Source organism: Cercospora kikuchii (genome assembly GCF_019650295.1).
Source record: "Cercospora kikuchii DNA, contig_00003, whole genome shotgun sequence".
Classification (NCBI taxonomy): domain Eukaryota; kingdom Fungi; phylum Ascomycota; class Dothideomycetes; order Mycosphaerellales; family Mycosphaerellaceae; genus Cercospora; species Cercospora kikuchii.
In genome coordinates this window covers 2630213-2649543 of record NW_025408584.1, presented here as the reverse complement: position 1 = coordinate 2649543, position 19331 = coordinate 2630213, and the positions used below count along the sequence as shown (strand labels likewise).

The window sequence follows — 19331 nt, the reverse complement described above, 5'->3', positions numbered from 1 at the left end:
TGCTCAAGGAGACAAAACAAGCAAATGGCTGAGAGAAGGTCTGCTGAGAACGGTTGGGATACCTACTTAAGATGGGAATTGAGGTGATCATGCTCCCGTTGCGAAACAGTGATATATATAATTCTAATGCTTCTCGCAGCACTACCACACACAGAAATGCAAAAGAGAGATCAGATCATCAGAAACGAATACGTAAATCATGGAATGCGATACCAGAGAGGAGAGCCTACATAGAAGCAATCCGCGGAGTTGAGAGCTGGCATTCAAGTGCCGAAACATGGAGCGATCGACTATCTCGCAGTCGCAACACACTCCAGCCCAAAGCTCTTGCACATCTCCAACAAACTCTTTACCGCTCACTAGGCATGGAACTCTTCTTTCTACACAAGCTGCACCACCAACAAGAAAAGAGAGACAGATCCGGAAGAACACAAACAGAAGCACGAAGTCTCGAACACACAGCCTCCAATATTCAGACCACAGCCCTCGCACTGCACATCCTCGAACCCTCCATCCCAGCAATCGACATCGCCCGGCGTCTCTTCCCCAACCTCGAGACATACGCCCCCAGACTCCGTTCCCACGTTATAGAATCCTGTTCCAAACTCCGCGAAGAGCCCAATCCCACCCTCACCTCCATCGCCGAAACAGAACTCATCTCCGAACTCAAAACCACAATCGCACTCTGCGAGTCCACAAACGGCGCAGCATTTGCAGGTAAACCGCTCGCTCAAGACACTGCGCGGAGGAGCAAAAGAATGGGGTATCGCCGATTCAAAGGTTTTAATCGTGGGATCGAAAGGACGTATAGTAAACAGTGTATAGAAGCGAGAGTTCCGTTGGATGGAAAAGATCGTTGGGAGTTGTTTGACGCACCGTTGACGCCTCCACCGGTCCAGGATTGTACGGGGATTGTGAAGTTGTATCGGTGGTCGAGGGGCAGGTAGATTGGTAATAGTATTGAACTTGTCACTTCGTAAATGAGATTGAAATTCGAAGCATCTTGAAACAGAACCACCACGATGAGGATCAGTATGGGAAACACGTAAGGAAAGGGACATTTGCACACCAGACTGCGTTTCATTTTCGTAAGATACATTATTCATGCTGATTCGTTGGGGTATCAAAAACTTCGATAGTATAACCTCCCGTCCCCCAAAAACGCCATATTCGACTGTCCCCTACAATCTCAGAGCCGATGGCGAAAGCGCTTTTCTGCCATGCCCTGAGATCCTGCTCATCTACAGCATGAAACCAAGTTGCGAACGATGCAAGAACGAGCGCGAAGCATGTTGTATCGCGACAATAAAAATGCCAATGACTTGCTTCACCCTTTACCGGCGGCCATTAGCGGCATGGTAGTCAACCTGCTGCGTGGGATCGCCAGTGACACCAAAAAGATAAGCCAGCTCCTGCACGCCAAGACGAGCGATGTTCGCAGCCGACTGCTCGTCCAGTGCCTCAGAGATGAGAGTCCGCTTCTTCTCTTGCAGCTCGATGATCCTGTCTTCGACAGTGCCTTGTATCAGGACACGATGGACTGTGACTGGACGCAGCTGACCAATGCGATGGGCCCGATCGATAGCTTGCTCTTCAATGTAAGGATTCCAGAACGGATCGAGGATGATGACCTGGCTGGCCATGTTGAGGTTCAGTCCAGCATTGCCAGCCTTGAGCGACACCAGCATGACGCGGACATTCTTGCTATCGTCCTTGAAGTCATCGACAGCATCAGCTCGCATGGTCGCAGTCATGCTGCCATCGTAACGACGATAGCCATAGCCCTCGCCATCGATGGGAATCTCCAGCAGATCCAGCAGCGATGTCCACTGACTGAAGATGAGAACCTTCTCGCCCTCTTTGGCTTCCATGATCTCCTTCAAGATCTCCATTGTCTTGTCAATCTTGGCCGATCCGACGTACGTCTTGCGAAGGCGCGCGAGGTACTTCTTCTTGGCTTTCGTGCTCTTCGCAGCTTCTTTCTTTAGATCTGCCAAAGTCACAGGACCTTTGGTCTTCTTCTTCTTTTCTTTCGCTTTTCCCTTGCCCTTCGCGCCCTTCTTCTTCTTCTTCGCCTCTTTGCCCTTTCCCTTACTGCTCTTAGACTTCTTGGCCTTGGATCTGTGCCCAGCAAAGATGCCAGTGCCCATAGTCGCAGGGCCGGCAACGCCCTCCTCAACTTTCGGCTTGAACGGTGCATCGAGATCATCGTCATCCTCCTCCAGCTCATCGTCGACTGGCTCTCGCTTGACGGCTTTGCCTTTCTTGTCTTTCTTGGACCTGAACTTCCTATCAAGATCATCGTCATCGGAATCTTCCTCATCGCTTCCGACAATGAAACCACCGAGCGTCTTGTCTTTGACGTCTCCTTCTTCTTCTTCGTCACTGGAGCTCTCATCAACATCGTCGCCTTCATCGTCATCGTCATCGTCGTCGCTGTCATCCTCGGCTTCAGACACAACTTCTTCATCATCTGCTGCGTTCATCTCGGCACGCTCTGCCTCGCTGAGCAGCTCAGGCATGTGCACCTTCTTGAAGCTGTTAAAATCCGTAAGGCGCTTAGCATTGATGTTTCCGCGACAGTTCGGGCAGCGTGCACCTCCGTTCTCATTTTCGATGCCCTGCTGAATAGCATTCGCCGGGTCCGCGATCTTTGAGAAACATTCGGAGCAAGTGTCATGGCCACAAGGGATGAAAATGGCCGGGTTGGCGACCGCATCATAGCAGACTGGGCATTCAAAGTTGCCTCCAGTTGCCTTGATCCGCTCCACGACTTGAGGATCCAGCTGCTTGGCGAAATCGAGCATCTGATCTTCAGTCATGTCTGCAGCTGCAGCCACGCCAAAATCTTTGATCAAATGAGGATGGCAGCATGCCTGCCGCAACCGCAAGAGCAACACCAAAATTGCCGAGTACGATTGACCGACAGTTCCGCGGCGCAGATACTTGTTGAATTGCACTTGGGACTGCGTTTCTAGCGCGCTATAGAATGCCTGCTCGTCTTCATCGAATACGGGGTTGTCCACGGTGGTGCTGCGTTCGGGCAGGTTCAGAATGGGCTCGCCTTCGAACTTGCTCTTCTTCGTGCGTCGCAGCATGATCGATTTGCACAAGATCTGGAGCTGTCGCATGGCACGGCCGCGCTGGGCTTCGTGTGCTGAGCGCAGTGGTGTATTGAAGTCGAGCCTGAACTTCTCCCAATGGCAGTACGGTTTGATTTGGAGAAAATGGATCAGAGAGAACAACTCTTCGACGTTGTTCATCATTGGCGTTCCAGTCACGCAAAAGCGATATTTGGCTTTCAGCCGACAAGCACCTTTAGCACTCTGAGTGGTTCTGTTCTTGATGCATTGAGCTTCGTCTAGAATCACCCGGTACCATTGCGCTTCGTCGGCAAGAAATATCACCTTCTCAGTAGAGCCAGGAACTGCCGCAGGGTTTGCTTTCTTCCGAAGTGCAAACTTTTCCAGCTTCTTGTACTCGGAAGCGATGCTGCCATAAGTGGTGAGGACAACGTCATATGATCGCAACTGGTCGAAGTCCTTCGCCTTGGTCCCTCCATGATGAGTGAAGACCGAAAGTTCGTAGCGACCGCCTTTGACCTTGTCCTTGATCTCCTGCTTCCACTGTCGCAGCAGAGCGACGGGGGCGATAATCAAGGTCGTCCTGCATCTGAAATCCTCCGACTTACGAGTGACCATGAGCGAAAGCATTTGTATTGTCTTGCCAAGGCCCATGTCGTCAGCGAGAATACCTCCTTTGTGGGGACCCTCTTCCTGCTTCTTGAGCCAGGTCAGACCGACTTCTTGGTACTTGTGCAGTCTGATTGTCAGGTCTTCTGGTGTCTGCACACGGAGATGTGCCGGCATGTCTTCATCTGGACGGATGTTGGCAAGCAACTCCTGGATCTCCTCCTTGGTCTTAGTTGGATCGTTGTGCTGCATTGCGTCGTACCGGTCTTGATAGAGGGCTTCGTTTCCAGCGTAGTTCCCATAACCAGCAGTCTGGCGGACACCAGTGTAGATCAGGTCATCGTCGTCATCATCGTCAAGGTCCCAGGGATGTGAACTGCTTGCGCCATACACCAGATTCCCCACGTCTCGAAGCTGACTGCGAAAAGCTTGGGCTTGATTTTGCATGGCGTTTTGAAGTCGCATCCACATATTTGGATCATGCAGATTATTCGCAGGATTGCCGTACGCAGCAGGCCCCGGAGCCGGGCGCATACCATTGTTAGGGGTATTGGGGAATGCGCCAGGCATTTGGTAAGTTGTGACTAACGGGCCGGATCTGGGTGGTGCATGCTGCCTATTGTTGGGTGTGTATCCATGAGGATCGATTTCCTGTATGTCGTCGTCGCTATCTCCCGTTAGATCCACCACATCGCTTGACTGTCGAGGGCGCCGCGGCAGTTGGTGCTGCGTTCCGAATGTGGGAGGCTCAGCTTTGACTTGAGGCCGACCATAAGCCTGCGAATGTGGTGTGGCCGCACCGTATCCACGATTTTGATTCAGTCGTTGCGAAGATGATGAGTCTGCAGTGGGCTGCGGAGCTGGTCGCCGGTAGTTCCCCCCAAAATCAATCGTGGTCTGAACGTTGGGTCTGGACGAAGAGGCGTGCGCATTGTTCTGTTGGCTCAGAGTACGAGCAAATTCCTCATCGCGCAACAGAGCTTCTCGTCGCTTCCTCGCGGCATCTTCGGCTTGCTGCGCGCGCATGAACAAGCGATTATGCTCTGGATCGCGCGCAGGATCTCGCGGTACGAACTCGTAGGAGCCTTCGGACGACGTCGGAGTTGCTGCATTCGACACATCGGGTGTCTGTCGCTTGTATGCGCTCTCGCCAACTTGCAAGTATGATGACTGCGGCCGCGGACGCTTCACACCAGAACCGGTAGTGGCAGTAGGAACTGCGCCATCCGAACTGAAGGGGTTGGCGAATGTGTTGCCATTACTGCTGTGGGTACTCGCTGGCCGGCCACCTATCGCGCTGTTCCAGAATCCACGTTCGTCGGCGTTCATGTCGTGATGATGCTGAGAAGTGTGTCCGTTCGGCTGACTTTGCGGGCGCGAGTTTTCGGCGAGGCGTGCTTCGAGTTGGGCTTTCTTTGTCTCAAGCTCGGCTTTCTCGTCCTCGAGTTCTCGCAGCTTCAGTTGAAATTCTGCATCTTCACGGTCGAGCGAGTCTATCTGCACGCCCTTGAACACGATATCATCCAGCAGCTCGTCGTACTCATCGTTGAGGTCCATTTTGTGGAGCCGCGGAAGGCAAGAGGCACAGCACTTTTGCGCTTCTTGGCGGCTTGAAAGGTGCGTGCGTTCGTTACACAGTGACCACTTGCTGCGTACCGGGGCGCAGGATCTGCTGCTGGCGGCCCCTCGTGGCAAACAGTTGTGGCAGGCGACCGTCACATCCGGCAGCGGCAGGCGACCGCAATGGGTGTGCGTTTGTCCGTATTACAGAGCCGGATCATGGGTTGTGCAGCGTGTTCTGCGGCGAGACGTGGCAGGTCAAGTAGTCGAAGTGGTGAAGGCAGCAGACGCAGTTGGTGATTGCGTCGCGACTAACTAACGCGCTTTGAGGACGGGCACGGACGGTGAATGCCTCGAGGCGCAGGGATCAGCGCGTGCAAGGCTGAACTTTCACCATTCGCCCTCTTTCACATACACGAGACAACATCACATGCTTATCGGGACGGACGGTGAATGCTCGAGTGAGCAAAGTCTACTGCTGCTATTCAACGGAAGTACGTGTTTAGTGCAGGAACTTGAAAATTGCACTGCGCATCAGAAACACGCGACACGTAAGACGCGTACTTTGGTCAGCTACAAGTGTTCGTCCTACTAGTAACACAATACTTCTGAACGCCATGCCATCGCCTGGGTCATGACTGCATCTGATATACATCTCGTCCATGTTGCGAAAGAATAATGACCGCTCGAACGCAGCAACTCATCAACCACTGCCTTCCTCCCAAGCGTATGCGCCTGTCCAATGCAAATGTCCAACACCTCAAATATCGTGATTACCCAAAGCCAAAGCTTCTCTATCGCTTCTGAGATGAATGTTTGGCGGTGTCAGTATTCAGTTGTGATATGCCGAGACCTGTCTCAGCATCCTCCGTCCGGTCTTTCCCGCGCAACGGCAACTCTTCGTCGCTCAGTTTCCGCGGTGTTCGTACATTCTCACTCTTCGGGCTCATGTGTGGTGTCACTGGTGACTGAGCACCATCTCGAGAATCCTCCACTTCATACTCTTCCTCATCGGCCTGGTCGTCTGTATCGTCCTCGTACTCATCCTCATCGTCACCATCCTCCTCCTCTTCAAGCATGGATTGCGTCATTTCATCATTCGTGTAATATTCCTCGTCTCGGTCAAGTGCAGAGACGATTGATTGATCAAGACTTGGGCGTCCGTCCGGGTCAGACAGATAAGAGTCCATCATGTCGTCTCCGGCCTCGTCCTCACTAAGCACGCTCTGGCTTCCCCTTGTAATGGCGGGCTGCAGCTTGGCCATCGCATTGTTAATGGGTTCGTCTTCATCCTCAGAATCTGTGAAATCATGTATGTCTAGAGGCCTCTCGCGCCAATAGTTAAAGTCCGTGAACTCCTCACCTCCACCTTTGACAAGCAATCCCACGGGTGGGAAGTAGTGGTCGACAATCTCCCGCATGCTATTATAGGCAGTCTTGTAGTGGTTCAGCGAGAGTAGGTCCAAACTGACCTCAGAGTTGCTATTGATCGTGAAGATTCGTGTCGATGGAATGTTGACCGAGCGATAACTCAGCGCATCTGTGAGTCGATTGCCAAATCCGGCATAAAATGGCGACCCAGATTTGCCTCGTCCAGTTCCAAGACCCCCAGGCATGTCTGCCTCGTTCATGGGCTTGAGACCTGCTTCCAAGGCATTTTCAGTCGTATTTTGCGCCCCACCATGACCCGAAAACAATGACATGATATCACGCAAGCACGCCATCTTGAATATTTCAGGCTTGCGTAGATACACCTCCCTTCGTAAAGCGGCGATTGTGCGATCTGGGCTGAGGATGACCGGGCCTGGAGGAAGCTTATAGCCTTCCTGGACGACACCCTTGAGATAGGCCCTCGTTGTGTCTGCTTGACCAACACTTCTACTTGTCAAGTACAAAAAGTTGTACCCGTTGGCGGCAATCTCGGTGTATAGTTTGGCCACACCCTGGTGTGTCCAATCGCGCCCGATGGTATTTAGCACATGGCCAAGTACGTCGGACTTGGTGATGGTGCCGTCAATATCAGATATCACAATCGGCACATCATGCCTCCAGTACCAAAGAGTCGCTTGACATGTGGCACGGTTAACAGTGAAAGCCATGGTGTTCGCGCCAGATTTAAGATCCATGCCCTTGAGTTGATCTGATGTTAGACGGAGCGTTTTGGCGTAATTCTTATTCGGGTCGCCAGCGGTGGGCGACGAAGGCTGCGAGCCCATCCCTACCGCACTGTCCGAATCACGCCTGATGTGCGAATCTGCATATCCTGATTTCGAGTCCACGCTACGAGCATCATCGGAGTGATAGCCCGGATCTGAGATGGCATCTGTCGAAGCGTATGCAGTCGGATTGTAGCTTCCCATTCCTGCTGCAGCTGCACGCTTGTTCGCAGCATCTTTGGCCTCCTCGCTGCTGTATATCCAGATGTTACCTTTCTCATCAGCACCAATGAGCGAGCCAATATCGTAAGGACCATCCAGCTCTTCAGAGAGAAGCTGTCGGGCGATCCCTTCGGCCTGCAACGCCTCGGCATTTCCACTGCCGTAGGTGCTCATGTCAAGCATCAAATCGCCCGTCTCCGTGACCTGATTACTGATGTTCGATTGCCATAGCTTCTTGGACAAGACCATCGCGCGCTCTTTCGCCTCCGCGTACTCGGGGGAGGCAGTGCCAGTGCCATCTGCTGTCCTGCCATGCGGACTAGGCGCTCGTTCTGAGCCGGCAGACAGAATGACTTCGGAACGCTCAAGGGATTCGTTGATGGCAGCTCGAGCTGCTGTAATGGCGCTGTCCGAGGACGTTCGATCGAGTGTCGGATGGAAGGCGGAGAAGTCACCAGACACAGGCCGTGGTCGCAGCTGCTGATCGTTGGGAGTGCTCGACAATGGTGTGAGATTCCCCAGGTCGCTGTTCGGTTTGCGCTGCAAGATCGGAATGCCTTCTGTTGTGCTCCTGCTGTGCCCTTTGCCTCGAGAGGGTCCGTCTTGCGGGATGCCCAACGCAGTCTTCTCCAAGTCGAACATGTCCGGTTCCTGCAGAGATGGTGCCTGGGGAGGGCTCGCTTTCAGCTCTGGACTCGCAGCAGGAGATACCAGAGGGGAAGTCTGCAACGCCTCAGGGACATCCTCATGTGTCTCAAAGACGAAGAAGGCCTCGCCTCCAACGCCCAACTTCATGGGAAAGTCGACTTTGCTGCCATTGACTTTAAACTCGACCTTCTTTTCCGAGGGTCGCAGCAGAGAGAACTTCCCAAAGCGAATGTGAAAGGGACTGCATGCCAGCGAGCCATCTTCCTGTTCGACCACTACGACATCGATTGCGCCTGAGAGCGTGGCAGGGTTGATGGAGTTCCAGGTGCTGGACACGGAGCCAGTGATCGATCGCACGTATTGCATGGTGATCGAGCGCGGAGTTCAGCGTGCTCGCCAGGTGTGCGGCTCTCAAGAGGACATCGGAGGTGGTGCGGTGGTGAGTACGTGAAAGCGAGTGTGAGAGAGTCTAGACGTTTGGTTGCAATCAAACCGGAGGCGCAACGGGGGCTATTGAAGGTTGCGCTGGAGGAAGAGGAGCACTGCACTGCGGAGCTGGGTATGCGGCGCGCTGGGCGTTTTGTTCTGGGCGACTTGGGCCTGACGTCGTTCCCGTTCTCGCACTCTGCGGCGGTTTATTGGGATGGAATGGGGCAGCTGGACAAGACCGGCGACAGTCCGGCTCAGATGCGATCGCGATGCCACACGTCAGATGACCGGACACAAAAAGGCCGATCCGAGGATGCTGCAGCAGGCCGCGGGGGCAGGAATACGAAGCGAAGGACTGTACGAGCGGGTGCAAGAGGTGTAATGTATGTACTGCTGGAGCCGAGAGAAGGAGGAGGACGCAATTGCAATCAGCAACCGTACCACAGTACCTCCCACGCGTTGAGACGCAGCACATGCTTCATCCCTCGGCCGGCCCTGGTTCGCGGTGCACATGGCCGCGACTGCTGACTACGCGCCCGTCACCCAAGCTTTCTTCACGCTTTGCCGCTGCTTGGCCCGCCTGCCCTGCTGCTGCCGACTTGGACGCCTGCCGAAGCAAAGCGCCTCGTCGTGACTCTGTGCCCTTTTGCATGTTGGATGCGCATTGGCGCTGCATTTGGTCTTGTCGTCCCCTTCTTCGCTCCTCCGCGCTCACTCGATGCTGGCCTGCTGCTACTGCTCCCCTCGCCCACCATGGCCGGACCGAAGGCGCCCCAGCAGGCCGCTGGCTGGGTAGCAGTGTTTGCAGATGCTCTCTCGACCGACGCCAATTACGTTCCTTACTTGATCGCGATGAGCCACACGCTCGTCAACTCAATGGCGGTGCCGGCCGCCGTCTACTTCAAGCCATTCGTGGTCTTCATGGCCATGTCATGGTATGCGCCGCTCTCGCCTTCCCCGCTCCGATCAAATTCCTGATGTGCTTCGTGTAGGCTGTTCTGGCGTGCATACCAGGTCGTGAATCGCCCTCTCGAAGACCTCGCCGGTCTGCTGGGCTTCGACATTCCCTCCGCACCCGTTGTAGACTTGGCCGGAGTCAAGGCAGACGGTGCCATCATTCATTGGCAATTGCCCGAGAGTCCACTTCGCATGAACAAAACCACACATCGCTTCGAGATCATGGTCAATGGAGACGTCGTTGGATCGCTGTCCGTCAAAGAGTCAGGAGCATTAATTATGGGCCTGCAGCCAGGCTGTTTCTACGTTGTGCGAGTCTCACTGGTCAACAACATGGACTTTGCCTCCAAAAGCCAGCCCATTCGCTTCCGCACCAAGCAGCACGCCTCGGTCGACTTCTTTGCACCCACCCTCGACGATGAAGGTGAATATGATGGGCCACAAGTTGCTATTCACGCTCAGCCGTATCGTGCACTGAAGGATGTCGCGCCTGCCCTGCCCGATGCCGTGCCGATGGCTCGCGAGAACAGCACTGGTTTGGGACCAAGCAGAAGTGTAAAGAGTCGAAGAGCTTCGCCATCTGCCCTCGATCTCCAAAAACACGATCCCCCGCCGGATGACAACGAGCCTCCAGAGGGCGCGGAAACGATCACGCGACTGACCGAGAAGCTCGACGCCATTCGAAGGGAGACAGACGAGGCAGAGAGACAAGCTAAAGAGGAAGAAGAGGAGGAATCGAGACAGAAAGACGAGCTAGCCAAGGAGAGAGACGAGCTCAAGGCGGAATCATTGGAACGTGACAGGGCCAGCCGCAACCTCAAGAAAGAGGTCAATACCTTGGAGCGACAAAACACCATTGCGCAAAATGATCGAACGAAACATGAACGAATCCTTCAGCAAAAGAAGCAGGAGCGGCAAAAATTGAAGGACGACATGATTCGCTGGGATGAAGAAGCCGCCAAGATGAGATTGGACATGGAAAGAATCGTCAAGGAGAAAGAAGAGTACTTGCAGCAAGCGGAACAAGACGCAGAAGAATTACGTGCGAAGCAGGTTGTAGAAGCAGCCGCTGTGAAAGCGCTCGATGACGAGGTGAAGGAGAAGAGCAGCGAAATCAAGAAATTGGAGCGTGTCATGAAGAATAGCTCGCCGAACCTGACTGAGCAAGAGCCAAATCTTGTGCAGCAGTTTCAGCAGGACGCTGAAGAGAAGAGGTTGTGGGAGATCACCTACCAGAGCCTGCAGCACCAGTATGCCACCACCCACACGAAACTGGAACAGGCCAAGCGTATGCACGCAGATCAGCAAGCCTATCTGGAACAGCTTCGCGCCAAGAGACGGCAGGAAGAAGCTGCACAGCAGTACGCATCGCCCCCTGCTACGCAGGAGAGACCATTGCGCAGGGGTGACAGCAATCGGAGTCGCGGAGCACAAAGCGGAGTCAGTCAATCAGAGAGCCCTCGCATGGCCAACTTTCCCATCACATCGGCGCCTTTCCAGCCAGGAGCATCAGCCGCAGCTTCGTTGTTCCCGACAGTGCCAGCATTCTTCAACATTCAAAACGGCACGAGCCTGGCCGGTCCCACGGACGGAATTGCGATGTCCGACGAGGACCGCGAGAAGCTGACCGGCGGCGCCCCCATGAGCCCAGGCGCTGGCGCAGAATATTTACCTGCAGATCTTTTCGGCGAAGGAGACACTAAGCGAACAGAAATGATTCTCCCAGGCCTCGGCGCTCTTCCCGGCTTACCTGGAATTACTGCTACAGTTGCACAGAACCAGGCTGCGTACGATCCCGGGCCGGCATCGCCAGCTTCTGGAAGGAGTAGTAGACCGGCGAGTGTGTTTGCTAGCCCTCGAGCAAGCGCACAGAATCTGATCGGATCCCCTGAAGGTGTAGAGCGCATTATGGACTCTGACGTTCGTTCCATACGTTCGAACCGCTCGAACCGTGCCACTAGTGGTGGCGGGGCTGGAAGCCGGTTCAGTGGTATGTTTGGTATCAAGCAGCGAGCCAAAACATCGTCAGGCGACGAGGGTCCAGCTCTCAGCAAGTCCAATTCGATGCCTCGCCAAGACGGTGGCATTCCGGGAATAGACTTGGATACGCGCAAGAGGAATAGTAGTATATCTGGTTCCATGCTGAGTGGCCCTCCATTTGGTGACATCTCTTTTGATGCACCGTCAATGCCGGCAAACACACGCCGCAGCCGTACACTTGGACTGTTTAGAAATGAGGGAAGTGGCTGGCCAAGGTTTTCTAAGCGTGCAACATCTCCTCGACCTGGCTCTACGCATTCGAGCGAGCTACCGAGGCCTTCGTTCGACAGCAGTCGGTGGGGAGTGGACAACTGGCCCTCAGGAGACGCAGCAAGTGGTAACAGAAGCAGCCCGCTCGCTTTTGGCTCAGGGTGGAATCAAAGTCATCCTCAGCAGTCTCGAATCTTCGGGTCTCGTCATCCTTCGCGCCGCCCTTCCGCACAGTACGGCGGCAGCGGTCCCCCTGACGATATTACCGAAGATGAGGATGATGACCAGTTCGATGACTATCGAGTGTCCGATTTGGGTCCGATTGGCAGTAGGCCGCCGCCGGGTTCGAAGAAGGCAGAAAAGGCGCCTGCCAACGACGCCGCCAAGCTTAACCCTGCAGCTAAAGACTTCAAGTCGTTCCTTTCTAGCATGAAACTCACGAAGTCGAAAGGCGAGGGTTCCTCGAATGCTGGATCTGCATCCAACACTCCGAACCTTGCGCAGGGTGAAAATGAGGAAGATTTCTCGCCGCCCAACAGCCGCAAGTCTCGAGACACTCGCAGTATCACAACTGCTGAGTCCTCTGTCGCCGAATCTGGTCGGAATTCTGTTGACCTTATTCGCACGCCTTCCTACGTCTCCGAAGCGGCGCCCTCACCGCTTCTCAATGGCAGCTCCGGTGGCAAGGAATCGTTCATGCAGAAGCTCTCGCGCAAGTCATCCTCGGGCGGCTTCGGGATTCCCAAGTTCCAACGCAACAAATCCAAGCTCGACACGAACACGCCTACCAGTGTCCCGGCCGAGGATGAGGAAGATGGCGCTAATTCGCTGAATGCCAGCATTAGCAGTGCTCGCGAAAGCAAGGAGACTTCGGGTCGAGAAAGCAAAGAGCAGGCTCGAGGCAGTGGTAGGAACTGGAGCAACGTGCTGAAGCTCGGAAGCTCGAAAGACAAGAAGGAGAAGAAGGGCAACGAGACGCCTAGTCTTAGCGGCTTGAGTATCACTACCGATGAGGATCGTGATGAGCGTGAGCGGGATGAGTGAGATCCCTCATCTCCTACGCTCGGTATAGGTAGATGTTGAATAGCAGCTTTATTTGTACATACAATCACTACTTTACGCCTGCCACATGCGCATTAATTGCTGTTGCAAATGCTTGACAAGTAGTGCCGGCATGTGTCTTTACGCAGAAGGACCGCCCGTAAAAGATTCCTTCCGAGCCAACAGCTTCAGTCCGTTTCAGGCAGTAGCAGTCCTCCGTAGGCCACGGAAGTGAGGCCCAAAGCGCCGAATGTCGTACAGCTCCTTCTTTATACCCGAGATATGTCCGCCAGTCACAATCTGCATCCTGCATCTCCGTGCTTTGCTATCAAGGCCTCCAGTGTCTCGTCAGCTACGTACGAACGATCTCCAGTTCCACGACGGCTGACGAACATGAGGAGATCAGTCCATGCGTTGCGAGAAGCTGACAGGCGTCTCACTACTCACAGACGATGTGTCTCGTGCTCTCCTCGCTCGACGAATTAGCCTTTGTTACCAGATCAGGCATAGGTGTCGACCATCCTGGTCGTTTCTCCTTACTGACTTCCTCGGTGACATAGTGGGCCCAGGACCCGCGTCTACGAAGGCGCCAAGCATATGCAGCGTATGCCAATGCCTATCGAAGCTCTGAGCAGTACCTTATGCTGGTGTGCTGAGAAGAGAGAGGGTCAGGTGTACACGATGCAGGAGCACAGCACACAAGATGAGAGTCGGAACATGTCGGTCGACTTCTTTGATGCCATCAGCTGGGGATAGCTTGCGGCAATTCCCTGTTTGGGACGACGCCTCACGGATCGTGCTGCGAACGTGTATGACACGTGTGGGTGCGCGAGGAAGTCTATGCATTTCGAGCAGCTGTTATTATCGAGTTGTCACAACACTCGTGCTGGGACAGCCTCATGACATCAAGAATCAGCGCTGATTACAAAGTCTTCAGCTCGGGATCGGCGTAGAGAGAAGGATTGACGCTCCAGATGCCAACTCGGGCGCGCCAGAGGACTGACACGCACGACTCGTGTTGGTGTTTGTGTGGAGTGACGCAGGGCTCGCAGCGGGTCCAGGCTTCGGGAAGTCGACACAAGCAGATGGCGGGGCCGCAGAATTGCCCTACGACTCGTGCCCCTCACCTCGTCTGCCGCTTGTTCTATGGCGGCCAAGGCCCTCCATCTACGAAGGAGGCGAAGTGCTGCGAGCGTGCTACTGTAGCCACGGTTACCAAGGTCCACTCATCTGCCGACTATAAGAGCCTGCAGCCCAAGCTTTACGGTAGCCTCTCGTTCTGTCTTTCCTTTTTGCTCAGTGATACCCCCAATAGAACAATTTACAATCACAGCAGTCATGTCTCCTTCCAAGGTTAGCACCGTCAAGTTTGACGAGTTCTACAACATCATCAACGGCGAGAAGCGAAGCGCCAAAGATCAACACCACGGCACTAACCCATCGACTGGCGAGAAGCTATGGCCAGTCCCAATTGGAGGTCAGAAGGACGTCGACGAGGCTGTCGCCGCTGCGAAGAAGGCCTTTGAGACATACAAGACTACAACTCTTGAGCAGAGGAAGGAACTGCTCAACAAGTTCAAGGATGCCCTCCTCGCTCACTCCGACGAGATGACCGAGCTGCTCTGCACAGAGACCGGCAAGCCTGTAAGATCGATGTCGGTGGAGGAGAGTCGTGGGATAGCATGCTGATGTGATACAGAAACAAATTGCCGAGATGGAGACCAAGGGCGGCGTTGAGGGTTGGTTCGGCCACCACAGCACCCTGGACATTCCAGAGGAGAGCATGGAGGACGACCAGAAGGTCATCACCACTCGCTACACACCTCTCGGTGTTGTTGGTGCTATCTGCCCATGGTGAGTGCAAGACTGGCATAATCCGCTTCACGCATGAGCTGACAATATGGCAGGAACTTCCCAATCATCCTCTCCCTCGGAAAGATCATCCCAGCTCTCCTCACTGGTAACACAATCATTGTCAAGCCATCGCCTTTCACCCCATACACCACCCTGAAGGTCGTCGAGATCGCTCAAGAGGTCCTCCCACCTGGTGTCCTCCAGGCCATCGGTGGTGATGACTACCTGGGCCCAATGCTCACCGCACACCCAGACATTGCTAAGATCTCCTTCACTGGCTCTATCGCCACAGGCAAGAAGATCATGCAAGCCTGCGCCGCAACCCTCAAGCGCGTCACCCTCGAGCTCGGCGGCAACGATGCCTCCATCGTCCTCCCAGACGTCGACGTCAAGAAGGTCGCCCCAGAACTCGTCATGGGTGCCTTCCAGAACTCCGGCCAAGTCTGCGTCGCCACCAAGCGCATCTACATCCACAAGGACATCTACGACGAGATGCTCTCCGAAATGGTCTCCTTCACCAAGACCTTGACCGTCGGAGCCCCGTCCGAAGGCGCTTTCCTCGGCCCCATCCAAAACGCAATGCAATACGAGAAAGTCAAGACCTACTTCGAAGACACCAAAAAGCACGGCTACAAATTCGCCGTCGGATCCGAAGAAGTCCAAGCAGGCAAAGGCTTCTTCATCCAGCCCACCATCATCGACAACCCACCAAACGACAGCAAAATCATCCAAGAAGAGCCTTTCGGCCCTATCGTCCCCACCCAGCCATGGGGAGACGAGGAGGAAGTCATCAAGCGCGCCAACGCCAGCAATGCTGGTCTCGGTGCTTGCGTGTGGGGCAAGGATGTCAAGCATGCTGAGGAGATTGGCAAGCGTCTTGAAGCTGGTTCCGTTTTCATCAACTCGTGGGAGAAGCCTACACCTCAGGCCTTCTTTGCTGGGCACAAGGAGTCTGGTATTGGTGGTGAGTGGGGCAAGGAGGGCCTTAAGGCTTACTGCAACGCTCATGTTATGCACACATATAAGGCTTAGATGAGTGGGGGTAAGCTAAATGAAGTTATGAATGGATTTCTTCTCAGATTGTACACAGTTATGATATGATGCTGCTCGGCAGAGAAAGTCTCGGGTTCACCTTTCGATCAGAGTCATATTGTTTCTCGTGATCAGCCAAGCACGACGGGTTGCCCTTCAGGCATCTCTAGTCGTTCTGTTCTTGTCAAAGTGATCGTATTCCAGGCGACGTTGTAGAACCCATGCATATCAAGCAATCACTTCACATGCACAGACGAAAGTGCTTCGAAGCGAATGCCTGCTCGGAAGGGGCTCCGGCGAAAGCAAGCTGATCGTGGATCGGTTGCGCTTGACACTGTACTTGAGATTCTTTGTAGCGACGTCAGTCCTCCGATGAGTAGTCAGCCACAGCATCTTCGCCACATGTGGTTGCGTCTCGCCACGAACGCTCAAGTATCGTGGATCTATGTTTTATGGTTTTGAGACATCCCCCTCGGCCAACTTCAGCTTATCAGCTTCGCTTGGCAGGGCATCATTGGCGCTCTTCTGTGCAGGCGCTTGGCCACTTTCCTTTTCTTGCCGTAATCGCTCCTTCTCAGCTTTTTGCTGCGCGATCTTGAGAGCTTTCCTCTCACCCTTCGTCAGCTTGCCGTCTTCACGCACAACTTTCTCCTCGCCCTTTGCGTCCCCATTGGCCTCTCCTTCACCCAGTGGGTGGGTAGGGTTCGGGTTGCCCTTGAATTCGAGCTTTCGTAATCTTGTAAACTCGCGCATCACGTTGTCATCGATCTTGCTTCTTCGTTCTTGGAAGTCGGTAACAAACTTCTGCAGCTCTGCTATGCAACGCTTCTTCATGTCGCCGGTCATGAGCTTGCCAGCACGGTACTGGTTGGCTAGGTCTTCGAGCTCCTCGTCTGACTCCAGGAAGTATGACAGGTACGTCCAGGCAACGTCAACATCTGGGTTGCCGCCATACTTTTCGTGCTCTTCTTTCGTTTCTCGTCCTCCCGAGAACGCATGTTTGTTAATCTTATTCTTGATTTCGTTAGGCTTATCTGACATGAAGATGGCCGAATTCTTGTCAGAAGCACTCATCTTACCACCAGGCCCTTGTAGTGCAGTCAAGAATTTCGAAAGGATGAGTGTCGTCTTTGGGTGAGGGTTCGTCATGCGTTCGCAGCGGTCGCGTAGCACACGAAAGTAAGGTTCTTGGTCGATGGCGCACGGAATGAGTGTTGGTATTTTGGACAGCGCCTTGTGTCGCCGCTTGCCAGCGGGGTCGAGATCAGGGTATCGATAGTCCTTGTAGCCAAAGAGTTCTGGATATGAGGACGGGAACGCTGCAACACATTGTTTGGCAAGATATGATGTCAATCCGACACTCGTGCTGCCACCGAACCCAAAAGCACCGAACGCCTGGTTATTCGTCACGAGTGACTCGAATTCTGAGGCATTCCAATAGAAATGGCCTCCTACGAACTCGTAGTCGGTATAGATGAAGGTCTTCTTGGGATCAAAGCCAAGAGCAATGATGTCCTTGATGTTCTCGTGTGCAAACTCCATGAAGTCTTCCACTTCGGCCCCCTTCTTCTGCACTCCATCGCTCTTTTGGCGTGTATACAGATACTTCTCATCATCCGTCAACATGATGACAAGTGGCACATCGAATATCTCTTGCAGCTCTTTCGTGAACAGGAATGGCACAGTGTGCCCCAAGTGCATGCTACCACTCGAAGGCCCTCGACCGGTGTAGAGCATGAAGGTGCCATACTTTTCGTACACATCCAGGATCTTGTCGAAGTCGCGATGTGAGAAGAACAATTTCCGTCGCATCAGCCGATGAGCTGGTTTGCCGGTGACCTGCTCGAATCTCTTGAGGTGCTCCTCAGTCAAGGGTTGCACGCCGAATTCCTGGATGAGACGGTCATAGTCAATGGCTTTGACGTTGCCAGACTCGTCCACTTCACCCGCGACATTGTATGGATCGATCTTCTGCGAGGCAGGCTTGATCTCATCCTTGACCTCTGCCACGGCGGGCGGCGCACCGACAGCCTGATCCTGAGACATGTGCAGCGGTGTGGTGCGATGTCCTGCAATGTCGGTCGATCGGTGTGGAATTTCTCTCGAGCTCTGGAATCGGCGAGCAGCGATGTCACGGCATGAGTCGAATGACTTGTCGCGGGCGTGGTGGGGTGACCGGCCGTGGCTCCGCGCGGCACGGATTGGAGCCGAAGCGAAGCGGCTGGAATCAGCAAACAGTCTCGTGCGGAGTTGGCAGCTCCCTTCATCATCATTCACCAACGTCCGCCACCATCACCAGGCGCGCATCGCCCACTGTCCCATCCATATCTGCACACTGCTCGGTGATGGGCGGCGTTCGCAGACGACGGCACGCGTGACCATGGTCAAATTCTACAGCAACAGTTACACCTACGACTACGGCTTCAGCGCCGTCTCCCTCGCATACTTCTTGCGGTATCCAAATCCCTACTCGCGCCATGTCGCATCGACCGACACGATCGAGCGCCACTTTGACCCCGAGACTGGCCGCCTGACGACGGTTCGATTGCACTTGAAGCGCAGTCGGCTACCCACGGCTGTGCTCAAACTCCTGCCAAAAAGCGCTTTGGGAGCGAATGACGATGGCAGCACGCAGAGTTTTATCTTGGAAAAGAGCGTGATTGATGTAAAGGAGGGATGGATGGCTACCGACAGTCGCAACCTGGATTGGAACAATGTGCTCTCAGTCATTGAGAAGCATACTTATCGCAGGCCGGAACCACTTTCCGCCACCGGAGCGAACGAGGAGCGAACGGACGTCGATGTCAGCGTGACACTCAAAAGCAGGATTGGAGAGCAAATTCGGAAGAGAAGAGAACGATGGGGCCAGCAGGCGAGTGCGACATCTGTGACAGGAGCAGGGGATGAAGAACCTGTCAAGCCGGGCTTCTTCCAAAACTGGACTTCTGGAGCGGTGCGCACGGCAATCGAGAGCATCGGTATGCAACGCACCGAAAAGAGCCAGCCCAAGGCACAGAAGGGCATGTCAGTTGTCCTCGCTAGACTCCGCGAAGGAGGCGTCCAGGCTGTCCTGGAAGGAATGGCAAAGGATCGCGAGCTTACGGTATAGGATTGATCCGCCTCGCACAACGTTCCCGATCCGGACTTCAGCGACCAACAGTCGTCGCTGCGGCAATGACCAACAGAACACAAAACGAAAATGTATAAATATGAAGAGCGATTTCTAGCGCAGGAGTTTGGTGGCGAGTACGGCATTCGTGTATTATGACGAGCCCTTCACTTCGCATATTGTCTCTTGGTACTCATGAACGACTTGGGGAGATGATGGAATGGTGGTGGTGCAGGAGGAGGAGGAGGCCGCCGTAGCATGTGGATGCGGCATTCTGTGTATATGAAGAGGCCCTAAGCCGATGGAAGACCTCTCCACTACAATCGTTACAAACGTGTCATGCTTCGTCTCATTTCCTTTTCTCGGAGTGCCTGAAATGTT

The 19331-nt window shown here is 54.2% G+C and overlaps 6 protein-coding genes across 7 annotated transcripts; 3 read left to right on the top strand and 3 right to left on the bottom strand.

Annotated features, from left to right (window-relative positions):
* Positions 1-1334: 1334 nt before the first annotated feature.
* Positions 1335-5249, bottom strand: CKM354_000541200 (uncharacterized protein; the record flags this gene model as incomplete). 2 transcript variants are annotated; one of them, XM_044800685.1, is made up of 2 exons in its annotated part: positions 3412-3427; positions 3481-5249. In XM_044800685.1, the coding sequence occupies 2 exons, from the start codon at positions 5247-5249 to the stop codon at positions 3412-3414; spliced, it is 1785 nt and encodes a 594-aa protein (XP_044656620.1). The 2 variants fall into 2 exon arrangements, with proteins under 2 accessions (XP_044656619.1, XP_044656620.1); XM_044800684.1 differs by having other exon boundaries at positions 1335-5249.
* A 797-nt stretch (positions 5250-6046) lies between these two features.
* Positions 6047-8644, bottom strand: CKM354_000541100 (phosphatidate phosphatase PAH1; the record flags this gene model as incomplete). Its single annotated transcript, XM_044800683.1, has 1 exon — positions 6047-8644. One exon carries the CDS (start codon positions 8642-8644, stop codon positions 6047-6049), a length of 2598 nt encoding a protein of 865 aa, XP_044656618.1.
* Positions 8645-9364: 720 nt separating this feature from the next.
* Positions 9365-12958, top strand: CKM354_000541000 (uncharacterized protein; the record flags this gene model as incomplete). Its single annotated transcript, XM_044800682.1, has 2 exons — positions 9365-9642; positions 9700-12958. The coding sequence occupies 2 exons, from the start codon at positions 9365-9367 to the stop codon at positions 12956-12958; spliced, it is 3537 nt and encodes a 1178-aa protein (XP_044656617.1).
* A 1335-nt stretch (positions 12959-14293) lies between these two features.
* Positions 14294-15841, top strand: CKM354_000540900 (uncharacterized protein; the record flags this gene model as incomplete). The annotated part of the gene is made up of 3 exons (XM_044800681.1): positions 14294-14599; positions 14655-14809; positions 14863-15841. The coding sequence occupies 3 exons, from the start codon at positions 14294-14296 to the stop codon at positions 15839-15841; spliced, it is 1440 nt and encodes a 479-aa protein (XP_044656616.1).
* Positions 15842-16291: 450 nt separating this feature from the next.
* CKM354_000540800 (tryptophan--tRNA ligase WRS1) lies at positions 16292-17887 on the bottom strand (the record flags this gene model as incomplete). Its single annotated transcript, XM_044800680.1, has 1 exon — positions 16292-17887. The coding sequence occupies one exon, from the start codon at positions 17885-17887 to the stop codon at positions 16292-16294; it is 1596 nt and encodes a 531-aa protein (XP_044656615.1).
* Positions 17888-18221: 334 nt separating this feature from the next.
* Positions 18222-18950, top strand: CKM354_000540700 (uncharacterized protein; the record flags this gene model as incomplete). The annotated part of the gene is made up of 1 exon (XM_044800679.1): positions 18222-18950. One exon carries the CDS (start codon positions 18222-18224, stop codon positions 18948-18950), a length of 729 nt encoding a protein of 242 aa, XP_044656614.1.
* Between the last annotated feature and the right edge of the window lie 381 nt (positions 18951-19331).